At 38.3% G+C, this 17,773-nt stretch overlaps 1 protein-coding gene across 1 annotated transcript; it reads right to left on the reverse strand.

The window, feature by feature from the left end:
• Positions 1-3,868: 3,868 nt before the first annotated feature.
• On the reverse strand, positions 3,869-9,554 carry LOC142150059 (trypsin inhibitor ClTI-1-like). Its single transcript, XM_075205307.1, has 4 exons — positions 9,448-9,554; positions 9,072-9,112; positions 7,234-7,343; positions 3,869-4,402 (listed from the first exon to the last, which is right to left on the reverse strand). The coding sequence occupies exons 1-4, from the start codon at positions 9,503-9,505 to the stop codon at positions 4,357-4,359; spliced, it is 255 nt and encodes an 84-aa protein (XP_075061408.1). The 5' UTR covers positions 9,506-9,554; the 3' UTR covers positions 3,869-4,356.
• Positions 9,555-17,773: the final 8,219 nt, after the last annotated feature.

Genomic DNA, 17,773 nt, shown 5'->3' on the forward strand with positions numbered 1-17,773 from the left:
GAGCTGCAGGAAACTTTATTTCTAAATCCCTGAATCAATGGTCCCTACCAGTGGTTTCTTTAAAGGTACCTATTACCGTTACTGCAATCGATGGATCAAGTATTATTAATGGTCTCATTACTCAGAGTACGTCTCCAGAAACTCTTCAAATTGGAGCCTTACACCAGGAAAAAATTTCATTCCTAATTCTTCCTGTTACTACCAGTCCTATTGTTCTAGGCCTTCTATGGCTTCAACTGAATTCTCCTCATATTGACTGGAACACTCCTCAAGTTACGTCTTGGGAGCCTGAATGTCATCATCGTTGCCTTACTCAAGTTGTTCCACTCAAGATGCAGCAATCCTCCATTTCACCGTGTCCACCGGGTCTTCCTCCTCAGTATGCTTCCTTTGCCGATGTATTTGATAAGCTTCAGTCTGAACGTCTTCCTCCTCACCGTTCTTGGGACTGTCCGATTGATCTTCAACCTGGCAAGACTCCTCCTAGGGGTCGTGTGTATCCACTTTCTTTACCGGAGACTCAAGCTACATCTGAGTATATCAAAGAGAATCTCCAGCGAGGATTTATTCGACCTTCTTCCTCTCCCGCTGAAGCAGGATTCTTCTTCGTGAAAAAGAAGGATGGGTCATTACGTCCTTGTATAGATTATCGTGAACTCAACGCCATTACCATCAAAAATTGGTATCCCATTCCATTAATTACTGAGCTTTTTGATCGCATCAAGGGAGCCCGGATCTTTACCAAGTTGGATCTCCGTGGTGCTTATAATTTTATTTGAATCAGGTCCAGTGATGAATGGAAGACAGCTTTCAACACCAGAGATGGACACTATGAGTATTTAGTTATGCCCTTCGGGTTGTGTAACGCCCCCGCTGTTTCCAGGGTTTCGTTAATGAGATCTTCCGGGACTTGTTATATGTATGTGTCGTCGTCTATCTGGACGACATATTAATCTTTTCCCAGGACCTGCCTTCTCATCATCAACACGTGGCAGAAGTCCTTTCCAGACTCTGAAAAAATTTGTTATTCTGCAAGTTAGAAAAATGTTCATTTGAGTTGCCCCAGATTCCATTGTGCAGCTGATTCCTCGCTACTGCACTGCCGGTTTCCAGACCGCTTCAACTCTCCTGTGTTTCATCGTGTCTTCAGTCCCAGCTGATTCCTCGCTACTGCACTGCCGGTTTCCAGACCGCTTCAACTCTCCTGTGTTCATCGTGTCTTCAGTCCTAGCTGATTCCTGACTACTGCATTGCCGGTTGCCAGACCGCTTCAACTCTCCTGTGTTTCATCGTATCTACTATTCCTGCTGACCTCCGCAAGAATCATCATTGCTCCACTCGTGTTATGTTCTCTGTCTGTGTGCTTCACAGACACGGATTACCGCTACCACTCTCCTGTGGCCTCTACTCGTGTCGGCGTTCAGCAGCTCAGCTATCCCTGTGTTTCTCTTGTGACAGCCTGCTCAACTGAATCGCGGTATGCTTATCTTTTATTGACTTTACCAGTTTATTGCATATCCGCTTGGTCCTCTATCTCACGAAGTTATAGATGCTATTGACTTTGTCTCATATGACCTGGATCTCAGTAGTGACTTTGTATCTTCAAGCAGCGCTAGTCATTTGCTATTGTATTATATATACCATTGGAATCAAGTTCCTTGTGTTCTCCGTGTTACCTTTGATTAGCAGCATATGTGCTTGGTTTACAATAAGTTATCATCATCAGTGCGTATTTGCACTTGCCCTATAACAGGAGCAATATATACGCCTTGTCGAAGTCAGATAACTGGATATGGTCATTTCAAATTAATATCTAACAATCCAATTGTCTGTGTCTGAAATTATGCGAATAGCACGCTACGGCATGGAGGAGTGTAATTAACCACGTGCAAACACTTATACACGCACTTACACGAACACATACACTTGTAATTAGCTCATATTAAAAGTAGTTGCAACACATAGTTACTTGTAAAGGAATGTAGCAAAGTTTATGGTGCAATATTATAATGTTATATACACATTAGTGAGATCTAAGGTTCAGGTCACAGGAAACATTTCATATCTGATATCATGCTAATCCCCTATTTATCAGCAGACGTTCGGTTCATTTGCCGAAAGGATCGCACCTTGTGTATGCTAGTTATGGATGATAGGGAATTAATGATTAGAATGGTATTGTCTGTGTAATGCTAATAGATCAGTTTGAACTAGTTCTTGGTGAAAAGATTAAGTATGCATCTTGTGGAGAGCTAACCCTCACCCTTGGATGGCATTGTTTGAACTGGCCAATGACCTGCATTACACTGGACCTTCCTGAAGCCTGAACCTATAGAGGCAAGCCACATTATCTGTATTTTCACTGTAGCACTGACTGTTATAAGCAGGAGCTTTGGGACCAGTATTCAGTCACATTGACCACAGACTTCAGGCCTGAATGACTATGTGCTGGATCCAGGGCGCATGCCAAGTAATGGCTGTACCTATTTTATTCTGACTTGTTACTCTGCTACTTTTTGCTATTAAATCACATTGTGCCTTGGAACCACATCACTGGAAGTGGACTATCGCTATTGGATAGCGACTAGGCGTACATAACAGCCTCCTAACAGGAGTATATATATATGTATTTCTACAGGTCTACATCAGCTTCATTTCGTGAACACACCTTTACTGTACTTGACCCTTTAGTGTACTTTGCCACTCTTTGCATTCCCCTCCCTCCCTCTCCATTCCTTCTCTCCAGGAGCAGATGGCCGTAAGTCCCAGAATGATGCAGGTCTGCATAGGAGCATATGACTGGGCCCACTTCCGGGCACGCATAGATTGATTTCACCCAAGATAAGCTAAGCAAACTGGCGTACGACACCACTCTGCATTGGCCTTATGTGTTTAAGCTAATGATCGCATAATGTTGATGTCATTGTTCCATAAGTATTTGTTTGTGACCTGTGATTCCAACAAGATGGCATGAGTGTGAGTGAAGTTAATGGGAATAAGCACAGAAATGGAATATGTAGTTTGGGAAGTCAGTAGGTATAACTAGTCTTATATAGACTCACAAAACTAAAAGCATGTGCCTGACAGGTAAATACTGGGCTATTGACTATGTAATTTTAAAATTTGTTTTGTTTCTGTGTGTTAAAGCACAGAGCTTTCACATAAATGGAGACTCTTTATCCATGTTTTTTAAGGATGGTAAACTGCAAATGTTTTCCATACCTTTTCAATAAAAGTCTATTGTTCCTAAAACACACATAGATTTTGACAAATTTACAAATGACTTGTTATATAATAAAACATGAGAATCCATTTTTAATAATACAGGGTGTTCAGTCTCAGCTTCTATATTGGCATGAGTTTTGTGCCTGTGGTTTATATTTTAAACTAGCAAAAAGAGCTGTAAAAACCAAAACGCAATAGTAATTAATGCTTAATATTTATAAAAACTGCACTCACAGTTTTTTTTTTAAATTCCATAATGTGCTTGTTCTATGCCAGGTCTAACCTGACATAGGCAAAAATGTTTTTGTCATTGCAAGTAACATTTAACATTTCTAAATGTCCCGGTGTGGGTCCCACGGATAGACCTCCTTACTCCATTGTTTGCTCTCTCTTTATGCTAAGTGTCTCGGAGATATTGGAAAAAAACTCACTTAGTGAGCACCCTGCCTTATAGATTTAACCAACACTGGTCCAATAATTGTGACGGTATTAATTCGCTAACCACTTGTATAAATGTCCCTAAAAATATGTTCTCATTTCTCCATAGTAAATTATGTAAACTTAACTTCAAAAGAGATACCAATGAACAACTATGCTTGTTTTATTTAATTTATTGTGCAAAGAAGAATGTGTTTCCAGGGATTATGCTTATATTGACATAGCAGAAAACTGAAACATTGTATTAGCATTCTAAATTGTACAATTATCCCAACAGTTATGATTCTGAATAAGCAAGTGATGCTTACACTTTTTTTTATTATATATTATATTTTAACATTAAAGTGAAATTCAATTTCTTTAGTTAGCCTGATAATTATTGTAATTCAAGGTCTGTCCTAATATCTAGCAAGATTGTGTACAGTGTTAAAAGCGTGCATATCTAAATGCAAATAAAGACTTTGGCCTTGGGGAGGCAATATTCTATTCATAGTGTCACTTTCTACAGCTTTCTCTCCACTTTTAGCTGGATGGCTGCTCTGTAGTTTCATCACCATCTGTGAATAATACATTGAAATGCATAAAATATATCAGATACCAATTATGTCATTATAATAATCAACAAAGTTCTACATAGCGAGGGAAGTGTAAGGTGACCTTGGCTTGTATTTAACAAGGACAAAACTACATTCTTCAACATATTCCATTTTTGGCGACTCTAATATGAATGTTCTTCTTTCTGCAAACAAGAAATAGGAAGAGATATAAAAATATTGACAACAACACGCTAGACTCATAGTTTGTGTAAGCTGCTGTTAGTCCTGGAAAGGATAATCTAACAAAACCCAGGTGCTGATTTTCTCATAACCTTTGTAAACATTTTGTTATCATTTCTAGTTAGAAGCAAACTTTATGAAAAGGAAAACACTTGGAAATAATTAGGTCTCACTAGTTTTATTTAAGAAGCATTGGGCTATACATGCTCTTGTGCTGTGCACGCATAATACTGTATATTTATGTGGAATGTCTAAGATCACTGGACAGATGGTTTGAAGTCCAATTCACATATATCTAATTCAGGTCTGGACAGTTGTATTCAAAAGTTTGAAGCAAGGGTCAAAAGCTAGGTACCAGCAATGTTGTAATTAAAACTGTGTAAGCCACACAAACATTTTTAGGCTTAGATTTTAAGTACACTGGAACACATTAAGGAGTGAGAAATAAATTATTGCTACGTATGTAAATTACACAGCACAATTGACCAGCATCATACACACGGGATGTAATCATATTCACGATGGTGACACCAAAATGTCGACAGACTGTCAACACTTGTTGACAGTAGTAATGTCAAGTTGCAATGTCTGACTGTCGACATTTTGGTGTTGACAGATTTACTGCACCATATCGCACCCAACCAGGGCCAGATTAAGACCTTGTAGGCCCCTAGGCTAGGGGTACTGTGAGGCCTTCATTTGTCAAGCGGCTTACGCCCAATCAAATATTACTGAGGGCACCTTGGTAATATCTGATTGGGCATAAGTCGCTTGACAAATGTTCATTTTAATATACCTACTCACAAACATCATGTCCCCAACCCCCCTCATAATGACACACACACACATCATGTCCTCTCCCCCCTTCTCATAATCACACAGCACTCATTGTCCCCCTCCTCATAATGACACGAACACATACCCCTTCCTTCCTAGCCCCAATGTATCACCCCTGCAGGCTCCGTTTCTACTCTTGATCCATTGTTAGAAAATAAGAACTTACCCATTTGCTGTCTGTTTTCTTCCTCTCCAGCTCTCCTCTGCAGGCTCTGGACGGCACCTCTGTCTTCTTGGCTGCTGTCAGAACGGGTGCGGTCTCTGTGCACCTCTTAGTGTGGTCTCTGTGCACCTCTTAGTGTGGTCAGGTCATGTGAGATCATAGTCTCACGAGCAAGATCTCACCACTAAGCAGGCTGCGCACCGCGCCTGCACTGACAGCAGCCGGGCAGCTAAAAGCATTAGATTTGCTGTTAGCTGTCTAAGGGGAAGAATGGCCACATATAGTGACAGTCCCAATTACCCTCAGGCCACATAGAATCTTTGGGTCCCCCAGCTGCCTGAGGCCCCTGGGCTGTAGCCTAGAAAGCCCTTTGATTAATCTGGCCCTGTACCCAACCCATGCACACAGCCTGCGCACCCATATAATCATCTCACTATCCTGTGACCTGATGAAACTGGTCTTTGTGCCCTAAAATATACACCTTATGTTCATCAAAATAATTGCAAACAAGCCCTTGCCGACACACAAAAGAAATACTCACTACACACTGCGTATAATATATCTCATCTATTTAATGTAAATCTGGATTTTGTCCCTTCTTTTAATATTTATCACTTACTCGCTATTATCCTTGAATTGGGTGTATTTTGATTGTATTATGATTAAATCCAGTGGCCAGCTCATGTTTGCTAGGTGTTTAGTGTCCATTAGTTTATGATCTTGTCCTACGTTCATGCCAGTGATCATTACATGTAATGTTCTGTGTCTGGAAATAGTGTTCTGTTGATAACACATACTAAGCAGATTTATCTGTCCAATAGTAACATTTTCTTGGACATTGTTTTACATTTTTGAAAACAGTATGTGCCTTTAGCACTTTCCAGTAATGTCATGTTGCACAGAGAGCCTGTGCTATTACATACTGATCAGACAAGTATAATTAGCATTCCTTACGTTTGGTAAAACTAACTTTGAAAAGTGCCTATGTTGAATAATATGACTCACAGTGCAGCTTCAGTTATTAAGGAGCAAATATCTTGCTGTTTCTGCTTGATATTTCCAATAAAGTATGGTCATGGAACTTGGGAATTCATTTTCTTCCTCACTGTATTTTATAACACTTTAAGATACTGTACTACCAGAGGCTTAAATGTTTTACTGCAAATTCTGGACTTGGGCCCTCTGCCCCATTCCTACACTGTCGATTTGTGAATTACATCCAGTGTACCCACAACAATTTACTTTTTTAGCAATTTTGTGTTGTTATTTTTTTACTATTGCCTTGGACTGTTTAAATATGTAGATAACAAGTTCCTATATTCTTATCAATACCGCCAGTTCCTTGGAGGCATGGCATAAAAATTAGCTCATTTGGCTTTGGTGTTAGAAAAGGATGACAACCTAGCTGTATCCTGAACCCATACACTCACTGACCACACATTGTAGTAGAAATTTGAGCTAAAAATTACACAAAGATGATCATGCTTAGTATACAACAAAAACATATAAATATAATTAATTGTAAACCAAACCCAATAGTCAAAGAGAAAAGAAAACAGATAATATAGAACTGTAAAATATTACTAGAAATATTACTACTGGCAGGTAGGAATAGAGAAAAAGGTCCAAGAAATATTTAATAGGATACATCTCAAGGTGTCCAGATTTTATCAAGGGGCATACCTTGGCATATTTTTTGCTACTATTTATTTATTTATTTTATGCTTTGTGATTTTTGACACCAGGCCATGTGTGGGATTAGGCAAGTAGAACATCTTGAAACATTGTACTTACCGGCTTTCCATACAGAGCATACACTCATTGTCATATGTATGTTGATCACTACCACACACAGGATCGTAATTTCGTGGACATCTTGATGTTGCACCTATGTCACATTTGGGCTGTAAAAGATTTTCACCATTACTATAATTTTATTTAATGTCTTTAGCATTAAGAAGATCCTATAATTATATTTGTTCTTTAGTTGCATTACACTATTAACACCTTTTAATGAGAAAGCAACTGCATTTGTTATGTAAGGGTTCTTTAGGTCCAGGTCTGGATACAAGAACATGAGAAAGAATTGCATTTTAACATTAATTTATACAAGTAACTAATACAAATAAAAATAATAAAAATAATAATAATAATAATAATAATCTACTTAGTGAGAGAAATTTTTTTTTTTTTATTACAAACTTAACCATAGACAAAACTTATTCTAGGGGCTAGATTTACTAAACTGCGGGTTTGGAAAAGTGGCCTATAGCAACCAACCAGATTCTAGCTTTCATTTATTTAGGGCATTCTACAAAATGACAGCTAGAATCTGATTGGTTGCTCTAGGCAACATCTCCACTTATCCAAACCCGCAGTTTAGTAAATATACCGCTAAGGATTAATGTGGAAAAGTTATAACCCTTGATATTTGCAACCCATACTTTATTTCATCAAGATAGCCTGTGCTTGTAATAAAATATAATGTTAATGTCTGGTCATTAAGCTTCATTTATGAACCACATAATATGTATCCCACAATGCTTCTCATTTTGCACAAGTGTGCCTAATTGCCTACTAAGCACATTGTATGGTGCAAGCCTACTATCCAGTCATTAGAAACCCAGTCATAAAATCAATATGTGCTATATTTATTGGATTGGGGATACTCTGGAAAAGGCACATGGTGAAAACAGTAAAAATGTCACTAAAAAGTCCAGCCTACTTGAACTTCATGACCCTATTAATTTAAAATCATAATTAATTTTTCTCCTAAAAGACTGCTCAATTTAGTCTGACATATGTCTTAAAATTTCATAAGAGTGAAAGAGAGTCAAAGTTGTGTGTTTAAATGTCTGACCAGCTAGAGATTTAAAGCTCTTTTGCGAGGAGGAAAAATTTGTGCACCTACCCATAAAATGCCACCCTATATTATTTATCTACCATCAACAAGTTTCTTTTTCTACTTAGGTGCAAAACAAAATGCACCACTGCACCTAATTCAAACTGTGCCCCCGATCCACCCAACTTCTCCAATCAGAAGGTGCAGACACTGCCATTTTGTCCCACAAATCCATGTGTCTGCCTATAAGAACAAGGATATTTATGCAACGATGCAAGTGACAGCACAGTTTGCACTGTCTAATTCACTTTTGTTAATTACTCTTAATATATTGTATATTTCTACTGTATTAATAGGAAATACCCCATACTAACTTAAGAGTAAATTCGATGTGGTGGCTCTCAATTGACTTTTGCTGCTTTGAAAATGGTTCTCAATCAAGCTTTTGCATAATAACCAAAATGCTGCAATGTTACTAGAAAAGGAATGATGAAGCTTCATCTCTTTTTAAAGCCAAGCAATTTTAATAGTCTCTCTAGGTAGAGAACATATCATCATCGTCAGCTATTTATATAGCGCCACTAATGCCGCAGCACTGTACAAAGAACTCATTCACATCAGTCCCTGCAAATATGGGGAGAACATACAAACATCACCCAGATAAGGCCATTGTTAGGAATAGAACTCATGATCCCAGTACTGAAAGGCAAAAGTGCTAGCCACTAAGCCACCATGCTGCCCAACAGATTATGACAAAATGTGTTATCAGTTATAGGTCAAGTGGTTATACCTCTCTTTCTTCAGCAGAAGCAGCGCTGGTCTTTGCAGTATCTGTAATTATACATAAATAATTCAGATGACTCTTATACTTGACATATATCTTTTGTTCGCAAAAAGGCCTACACTATATTATTTTTGTTAACCTTTGGCCTAACTGTTGGAATAACTCAAATTTGAAAAATACCAAATCTTTTTACAACACAAAAGTTGTGTAATATAGTACAATCAGCAGCATTTTAATGTCTATTTGTGATGTATGTTACTTTGTTCTGCAATGCATGATGAAACTTGTTGTTGGAAATCGAAGTCAGTGGTTTGTAATATTGTTCAAATTAAAAGCAACAAACCATTATATACAACATGCTATAAAATAATAGATATCTTACCTGAGAGAAAACAGAGGACAATCATCGTCATCACTGATACGATAATAATCAACTTCATATTTGTAGGTAGATGGTCTTAATCAAATATAAATAAATGCTCAGCTAAGTGTATTTGAAAATATCTCCCAGATGCCTAGAGTATAGGTCATTATTATATAGTCCTCCATATCTGTGTGCAAGTTATTAAAGTTAACCATTAATAGAGAAAAATAACTAGATAAGAAACATTACTGTACATTGCACACTGGGAAAGTACAGGTTGAACAGAAGAATGAAGGGAAACAAATATTGAAAAGAAACACTGAGGTCATAACTTGAAATAGAAAGAAGTTATTGTATCTCTTCTTAAGATGATACTTACAGTATTTTTGTTATAAATGTCTCTTTAAATGAGAAAAAAATATACAGTACCCACTGAGGGTCTGATGCTGAATTAGGAGCAATGCAAAAAAAAAAAAGGAGTAAATTTGCACCTGAACAAACCATATTACAATGTAGGGGGTGCAAATTTATTTTGCTTTTTGCATACAAGAAAAATCCTGGCTGCTTTTAGTCACACTATAAATCTGTCCCCACATTTTTAAGTGTTTAAAAACGCTGTCATCACATTTTAAATTGGACATTCAGCATTTTACTGTGATAAAGTGGCAATACACTGCATTGTAGCTTAGGAAGAGTGCATTGTGCTGTGCAATGGAGTCGGTATGGTGTTGAGGGTGAATAAGCGTTATGATGTGTCTCCCTGAACGGGGTCTGGAGGCAGCAGAACCATCTTATCCGTCTATCTATTTATTGCGCATGCGCGATGGAAACTGCCAGAAAACCATTGATGCGTATGAGTGACCCTTATGTATGCTGTGTATGAGTGAGAAATAGCGGAGCTGCACGGACATGTAGTGTCTGGCTGCTGCCTTTTATAGATATCAATACTACACAGGTGTGAAGTACATAATCTCCCTGAGACTATATATATATTGCTGACAAGTGCTTGTCTCCACAAGACTGCTTGCCTGCAGTTTGTTGCAATACCTGTATCCTGTGTATACAATAACCCAACAACTTGGTTAATTTGACAACGTGTGGACTAACATCCTTATTCACATTTTGCTGACACCTATTACAGGCATCTGCCAATAGGTTATGCCAATATATGGGCCATCATTGCTGTTTTGAAATGTACACATCTTGTTGAGTTCAGGTGCTGAACCCAAACACATTCAGATTATTCAAAGGGAACCTAGAGGTTCATATAGCTATCCTAGTCATTGTGGCAGTAGAGAATAGTAGAAACAAATTGTCCGATTTGCAAATAAGTTCAGTGATCTATCAAATCGAGTGCATGAACCTGCAACTTGACCAGTACAGTAGGTGATTTTGTTTCACAGGAAATAATGGATTGTGCCAGATCTTAGCAGATGATTTTTTGTTTTTCTTCAAAAATCATATTTCACGAGATGACACATATGTGCACTGCCTTCGATTAGGTCTTGTCACAAGCTGAAATATGGAGTAAAAGCATCCATTTATGCAAAGTAGAAAACTTTTCCTGGTTTAATAAATATTCAAATTAGGTGAAACACAATTCCTAAATTCAACAAACTAGACAAAAAAATCAAATTAGGGAAATTTTAAAGGAGCAATTCCTTCTAAAAATTATGTTTTTAAGTTAAATCACTTTTTACATGAACAGAAGAAAGAAGGAATTATTCATTTTTCTTTAGGGTTGCAATGTTAGCTGCTTTTAATGATTTACAGATTGCTAAGTGATTCCAATTGCAACCACTGCCACAAAACATATGATCTATTCATTATAGAGGCTTTGGAATGTTCCCACCATAAAATCCTATCTCCCTATGCCATCACGTGACAGCAAAATGGCTTGTTGATCAAGTAGCTTAGATTAAGATTGGTCACCCTTTCCTGGGAGCAAGCAGAATCCAAAAATGTTAAGACTGAGACACTTTTTTGCAGTTATAAATATAAATGTGCCCAACAGATAGATTTTGCAAAGAGATCCACTTAGTTATAGAAGAACCTCCTGAAAAAATAAGTAATGGTTAATAGGTACAAAGCATTCATTGTCAGATCAACCATCCTACAAGTATAAAAAAGAGCTACATATTTGGATATAAATGTTAACATCTTGGGCAAGTAAAAAAATGCCTATCCTTTCAAAACTGATTTACATAATGCACATAACTCCTCTTCTACTGTAAAAAGTTGATTTACAATTTCTAAACAAAAGTATTGTAGAGTTTATATTTAATAAAAAGCTAGAATTAGCATGATTAAATTATAATAATTGGCTCACATAGGCTGATTTTATCTGCCAAACCTTAAAATTTACAATTTTGCTTTCCAGGTCTGATTTGCTATTCATTGGATCAGAAACAAAAACACATATACATTCACTTGATCTCAGTGTCTCTCTATCTTTCAATTAAATGTTACATGTATCCACCCCTAAATAAACATAAAGAAGGATGTGGAAATTAGTCAAGAGAGTAAAAAATCTACACCCCACCCGTTCCTTATCCTCCCTTTTGTGAGCAACTTGGAATTTCAAAACGGCAAACCAGATTGATGGGATCATCTGAGACTCACAAAATTTGAGGGGTTTTAAGATGCCGATTACTAGTCATTTTCATACAGTCAGACTTCAATGAAGTACAACTTTTTACTTCAATAGAGCTTTTAATTTAAAGTAGCAATACATTATCTACAGACTATTTTCCGAATTGTGAAACAATTGTGACACAATCAACCACCTAGATTCACTTATATAAAGTGTCTCATGTTCTATTTCAGCGATTTATACATAAATTAAACCAGAGATAAATTTTAATAGTCACCTCAAGAATTCAAAAATGGACACAACACTTAACATCATAGTAAGTATAGGACATTCTGAACATCTTCCAACTTACATTAATGTTGTTCCAGACAAGCAACTACCAAAACTTGGAGTACAAAATCTTGCAACAAACCTACAAGAAAGAAGACATCTGACTGACCTCTCCCAAGATGGTATGTGCCTAAATTGTGATTGATGTAGATCTCTTCATCTGCTAATGGGTAATGTTTATCTTTCCAAGTCTTTTGTAAATACTTGATATGGTAATACAGCTCTGCACATATCCATTAATTGTACTCCCCAATGGGATATATTTATTTGTCTGACAAATCAACCTAGCATCCCATGTATAAGTTAAGAACTTTTTATAAAACACTATAATCTTAAGGCAGACTTATACTTACTTAACTTTCACTTCTACTTAAGGTTATCTACTTACAATTTGATAAATGTTTATCAATTTTCAATATGCCTTTGACTTAATTGCATGGAGCTGTAACAAAAAAATTGTTTTTAGAACAACAGCTGTTATTAACGCTTTACTTGGTACATTAACACAAAGGTGTTCATAGCAGGAAATATTCACAGATAATCAGTGTACATGTGCAGCTTCTGGGATAATTCACACAGTTCAACAATCATCCAGTACTCTACTTATTGCATCTCTTTAACCTTCCCCAGCAGCAGCATTTACCTAAGAGAACAGATTCTTGGGTAAGCTATGCGTAAGGTCCCTGTAGCAGCTGCATGGGCTACTATGACTATAGTTTAAATATTGACCATGGGCTATGAAACAGTCATTAATCATAAATGTCACTTTATAACTCAATTGTGACATACATACATACATTGCAAAATGTTTTATGTGGAACAGATGTTATCAAAAGCAAGGTTACTCAATTCTCATCTACCAGTAGCAGATGACATTACGTAAGATATTTACTTAAATTGATAGGTACTGTATTTTTCCTATGTTTATTAGTCTGACCAACTCATATTTTTAACAACAACATTACTTACGCAGCTTTTAGAGCACGTACATGTGATGTTTGCACTGTGCTATGATGAAGTCAGCACACTTGGAAGAAGAGATGATATGAACACTTTTTCCAACAGACCAAGTGGGAAGGAGTAATGGAAGTATAAATTGGGAACATGGGAAAAAAGCATGAAGCAAAGGAGTCTTCCCTCTTTGAACACCAGTAAATAAATAAAGTACTGTTCTAACTATCCAATGGAATACTGGAACTACAATTTGATAGTGAGAAAAATAATGAGACAGTGGGAACATAAAGTAGGACTCAGGAACTGTTGAGAGAATAACGATTAAAAGTATAAAGATGGGGTTGATAAAGAAAAGGTAAGAGGGCAAGACAGTAGCACTGGACTTACATAAGGCAAAGGGAGGAAACAGACATGGGGTATGGAGATAAAATGGAGTGGTAAGGCAAGGGGGTACCCCAAATACCTAGGAAAAACAAGTAGCACAGTGGGCATATATAAGTCTACAGAAATTAGTTGAAATGAGGTGAAATGAGGCAAAAAATCATAATTGAGCAAAAGAAATATTGGCAGACAGAATAGACATGGAGACAAAGAGAGTATGTGTACCAAAGTGTTTGTGTGTGACATGGGAAAGGTGGGGAACAGAAAGAGGATAGCACTTAATATGTTTTTGCATTTTAATAAACTATTTTGTTAAAAATAATCTAAAATTAGAGCTAAAATTATTTTAAAATTCCTTAAAGCTTCAGGGGCTAGGTGGTTCCTGGCATTCAGCTACATTATTCATACCACCACTTCTACATTTCCACATCGACCACTGCATATGGTTATACATTGCAGGGTTTTGTGTCACCTTACAAATTAATAATTATGATGATGATTGTTATTTTTTATTGATTTCCATCATGTATTTCCACTTTTTATTATTAAATAGATAGACATTAACTAAAGGTCACTCTTTTGTAGATCTAGTGTTCCTTATGATTTTAATATTATATATGCTCTTAATATTTTTTTCAATTGTTTATGTTTTATTATTTGCTATATGGGGGGCAGTGGAATAAGCGGGGAGGTGGAGGAAAGTGTAGAGACAGGGAATAATGGGTTGGTTAAGGCAGAGGGGACCATGAAAATGCAGTGTCATGGAGGCAAAGGAAGCAGTGTGTTTGCAAGAAGAGATGGTGGTTACTGGTGTCAAATGCAACAGAGAGATCAAGAATGATAAGTAGGGAGAAATAATCTTTTGATTTAGAATTAAGGAGATCATTAGTGTCCTTGGTGAGGGTAGTTTTGATGCAATGGAGGGACCAAAAGCTAGATTGAAGTGGGAATAAGGAGGGGAAGGTGGTGAGATGGTTGCACATAACCTGTTTAAGAATCTTGGAGGGGGTAAGTAGTTGCAGTTAGGTAGGCAGGATTTAAAAAAGGGTTTCTTTAGAATAGGAGAGACTAGGGCATTTTTAATGGAGGAGAGAAAGTACCAGAGGAGAGGGACTGGTTGATAAGATGGGCAATGTGGGAGCAAGGGTTCAAAGGAGTTGAGAGAGGATATGGTCGGGGTGGGACATGTGGGCCGGTAGAGGTAGGAGGAGGGAAGAGCATGAACTTCATCCCCCAAGACAGGGGGAAAGGAAGACAAAGTAGGTAAGCCAGAGGGGAGGGTATCGAAGAGGAAACTGATGGGAGGAACTGTCATGGTGGATGGAATTAATTTTTGATGCAAAGTGAGTAGCAAAGCTAAGTGTAGAAAGGGAGGAGGGGAGAGGAAAAGTGGGGGCATGAGGAAGAAGTTGCAGGTGGTGAAGAGGCAGTGGGGTTGGAGTAGTCAGTGGAATTGAGAGATTTGAAGTAGGACTGTTGTGAGAGTGAAAGTGTAGATTTATAGGTGGAGAGAATAAGGAGTAGTTGGTAAGTTAGGAGGTGAACCATGAGAGTACAGTGTCAAGAAGGCCAAGGAGCAGAGGGTTTGCAAGAATAGGAGGTGATCTATGGTGTTAAATGCCACAGAGATGTCAAGAAGGATAAGTAGGGAAAAATAACCCTTTAATTTGGCTGTTATAAGTTAATTAGTGACCTTTTGCACAAGAAATAAAATTGCAGTCTTTTATTATTGAAGGTACATGTCTTTTTGAACAGTCTTTACAACAACATGTACAAGCTTTTGTTTTTACTGAAACAAAGTCATTTTTTTAATTATTTCTAATTTAAGGAATTATCGCATAGCTGAAATGTTTATTTATGAACAAGGTGAATTTGTTTTGTAATTATGGAAATAATGTATGGTTCATTAGGTAACTCTGGACTATAAATACTGAATCTAGTTCTCTTTTACCTGATGCCTTGATAAAGACCTTTGAGAGGTTGAAACAAGTTGGAAGCATGGGACACTGGAAATTCTAGCAAAACATCCAACAGCACTGTGAGACTAAGGGAGTAACTGGAAGGAGACCAAATTCGCTTGATGTTCAAGATCCTGTAGGAGGCTATGTGAGGTCCTAGTTAGGAAACATATTTTTAATATTGAGATGTGTGTTCCTTACATATTCTAAATGTGAGTTTGAGGTAAGGGAAAGAATATTTGTTTGTAGCAGACAGGGAAGATACTGGAGGAAAGAGACAGGTTGATGAGGTGGGCAATATGGGAGCAGGCATCAGGAGAGAGGGAACAGAGAAAGTGAGAAGGGTATGGGCTTCCTCTCCCAAGACAGAGGGAAAGGAAGAGAAGGTAGGTAAACCAGATAGGGAGGGTGAAGGGAAAGGAGCCTAAAGGGAAGAGATATCACAGTGGATGTAACCAATTTTGGAAGTAGCAAAGTCAAGTGCAGTTGAGGTTGAGTTGAAGGTGGTGAAGAGGAGGTGGGGGTTGGAGGAATGGAAGTGTTGAAGTAGGACTGTTTTGAGAGTGAAAGCGCAGAACAATAGGAGGTGAAATTAAATTTGAAGAGGAGGATGTCAACAAGACAGCGCAATTTCCTCAACAATGCAAGAGCATTTTTTCAGTTTAAAATTCCATGGTTGATACAGGGATCGTTGTAGGCTGAGAGTGACAGCCAGGGCAGCAGAGTCCAAGGCAGAGGTAAGGTTGCAATTGTAAAAAGAGTCTATAAGGGCAAGAGAAGGTGGTAAAAAGGGCAATGGTAATGGGGTAGAAGATGGCAGGGTCAAGGGCGTCAAAGTTGCGCTTAGTGAGAGTGGCCTTATAAGAGGATAGAGGGGTAAGGGAGGAAAGTTATTAAAGGAGAGGAGATTGTTGTGAGAAAAGGAATGGGGAGTTGTCAGAGACAGGACAGAAATGGAAAAAAATACCAAATCAAGGTAATGGTCTCTGTTGTGATAGGGGAAAGGAGTCTATTGAGAAAGGCCAAATGAGAGATGTTTGGAGGTAGCGGGACTGGTGGGATTTTCTTTTGGGATGTTGAAATCTTTCAGGATGAGGGAAGGGAGGTTGGAGGAGAGAAAGTGCAGGAGCCAGGCAGACACATTAATAATGAATTGGGAGACAGGACCAGTGGGGGAGACATGGCAACATGAAGATGCATAGGGAGGAAGAGATAGATAGACTGGGCATAAAATGGTTTTGGTTGCCTCCAGCCCCATTTCCTCATGGACTATTGCCATCCTTTTTGTCAGTATTGTTGCATTACATAGTTACTGTTTGCTATATCTTAATTTCATCACTCTATTTTAGTATCTCTCTTTGCAGGATGTTGCTGTGTAACACATTATATGTTGTATTCCCTGCTACGTCCTCAGGCCCCGTGGCTCTCTCACCTAGCACTTTCGCACACTCCATCCCACTCTCAATCTCTAGATCCTCCTTTTCCATACCTTCTTTCTTCTCCTCCTCCCTTTCTACCCACTCCTCCCTTTGTCTCATGCCTCCTTATACCTGTCCTATACCCATCCTCTCCCCCAGCCCTCACCTGTGTCCTAGATCCAGAATACCCTTGCACACCAGTAACCCTGCCAATCTCATCCACATTTCTCAACTTCCCGCTCTTTCTTTCTCTTGTGCCCTCTGAATTGCCTGATCAGTCTGCAATACACTGCCCTCTATCCATGACCTCTTCATATCCAACCCTCTTACCTTCCTTGCCATCACCGAAACCTGGCAATCCTTCTCTGACACTGCTTCCCCTGCTGCTCTCTCCTATGAGGGCCTCTCCTTCAACCACACTGTCAGTCCTGGTGACTATCCAGGTGGAGGTGTGGGCATCCTCTTTCCCCCCCAATTGTACCTTTCATGTCATCTGCCCAGAGCCTTCCCTTACGTTCTTCTGTATGTCATGTGCCCAGAGCCTTACCTTACGTTCTTCTGTTTTGAGGCCCACTTTGTTCTACCCTACTCATGTACCCCCTGGCCCTACCTCCCAGTTCTTTGATAACTTTGCGGCCTGGCTTCCCCATGACTTCTCCTCAGAACTTCTCTTCATCATCCTGGGTGACTTTAACATCCCAATTTGAACC

Source organism: Mixophyes fleayi, chromosome 4 (genome assembly GCF_038048845.1).
Source record: "Mixophyes fleayi isolate aMixFle1 chromosome 4, aMixFle1.hap1, whole genome shotgun sequence".
Taxonomy (NCBI): Eukaryota; Metazoa; Chordata; class Amphibia; order Anura; family Limnodynastidae; genus Mixophyes; species Mixophyes fleayi.

What these genes read in the sequence shown, in the direction of transcription:
- LOC142150059 (XM_075205307.1), bottom strand. Translation starts at nt 9,505, where the DNA reads ATGAAGTTGATTATTATCGTATCAGTGATGACGATGATTGTCCTCTGT. An exon ending in CTTCTGCTGAAGAAAGAGAG is followed by an intron (nt 7,344 to 9,071) that starts GTATAACCACTT and finishes AATCTTTTACAG; the next exon opens with CCCAAATGTGACATAGGTGC. An exon ending in ATGCTCTGTATGGAAAGCCG is followed by an intron (nt 4,403 to 7,233) that starts GTAAGTACAATG and finishes TCTTGTTTGCAG; the next exon opens with AAAGAAGAACATTCATATTA.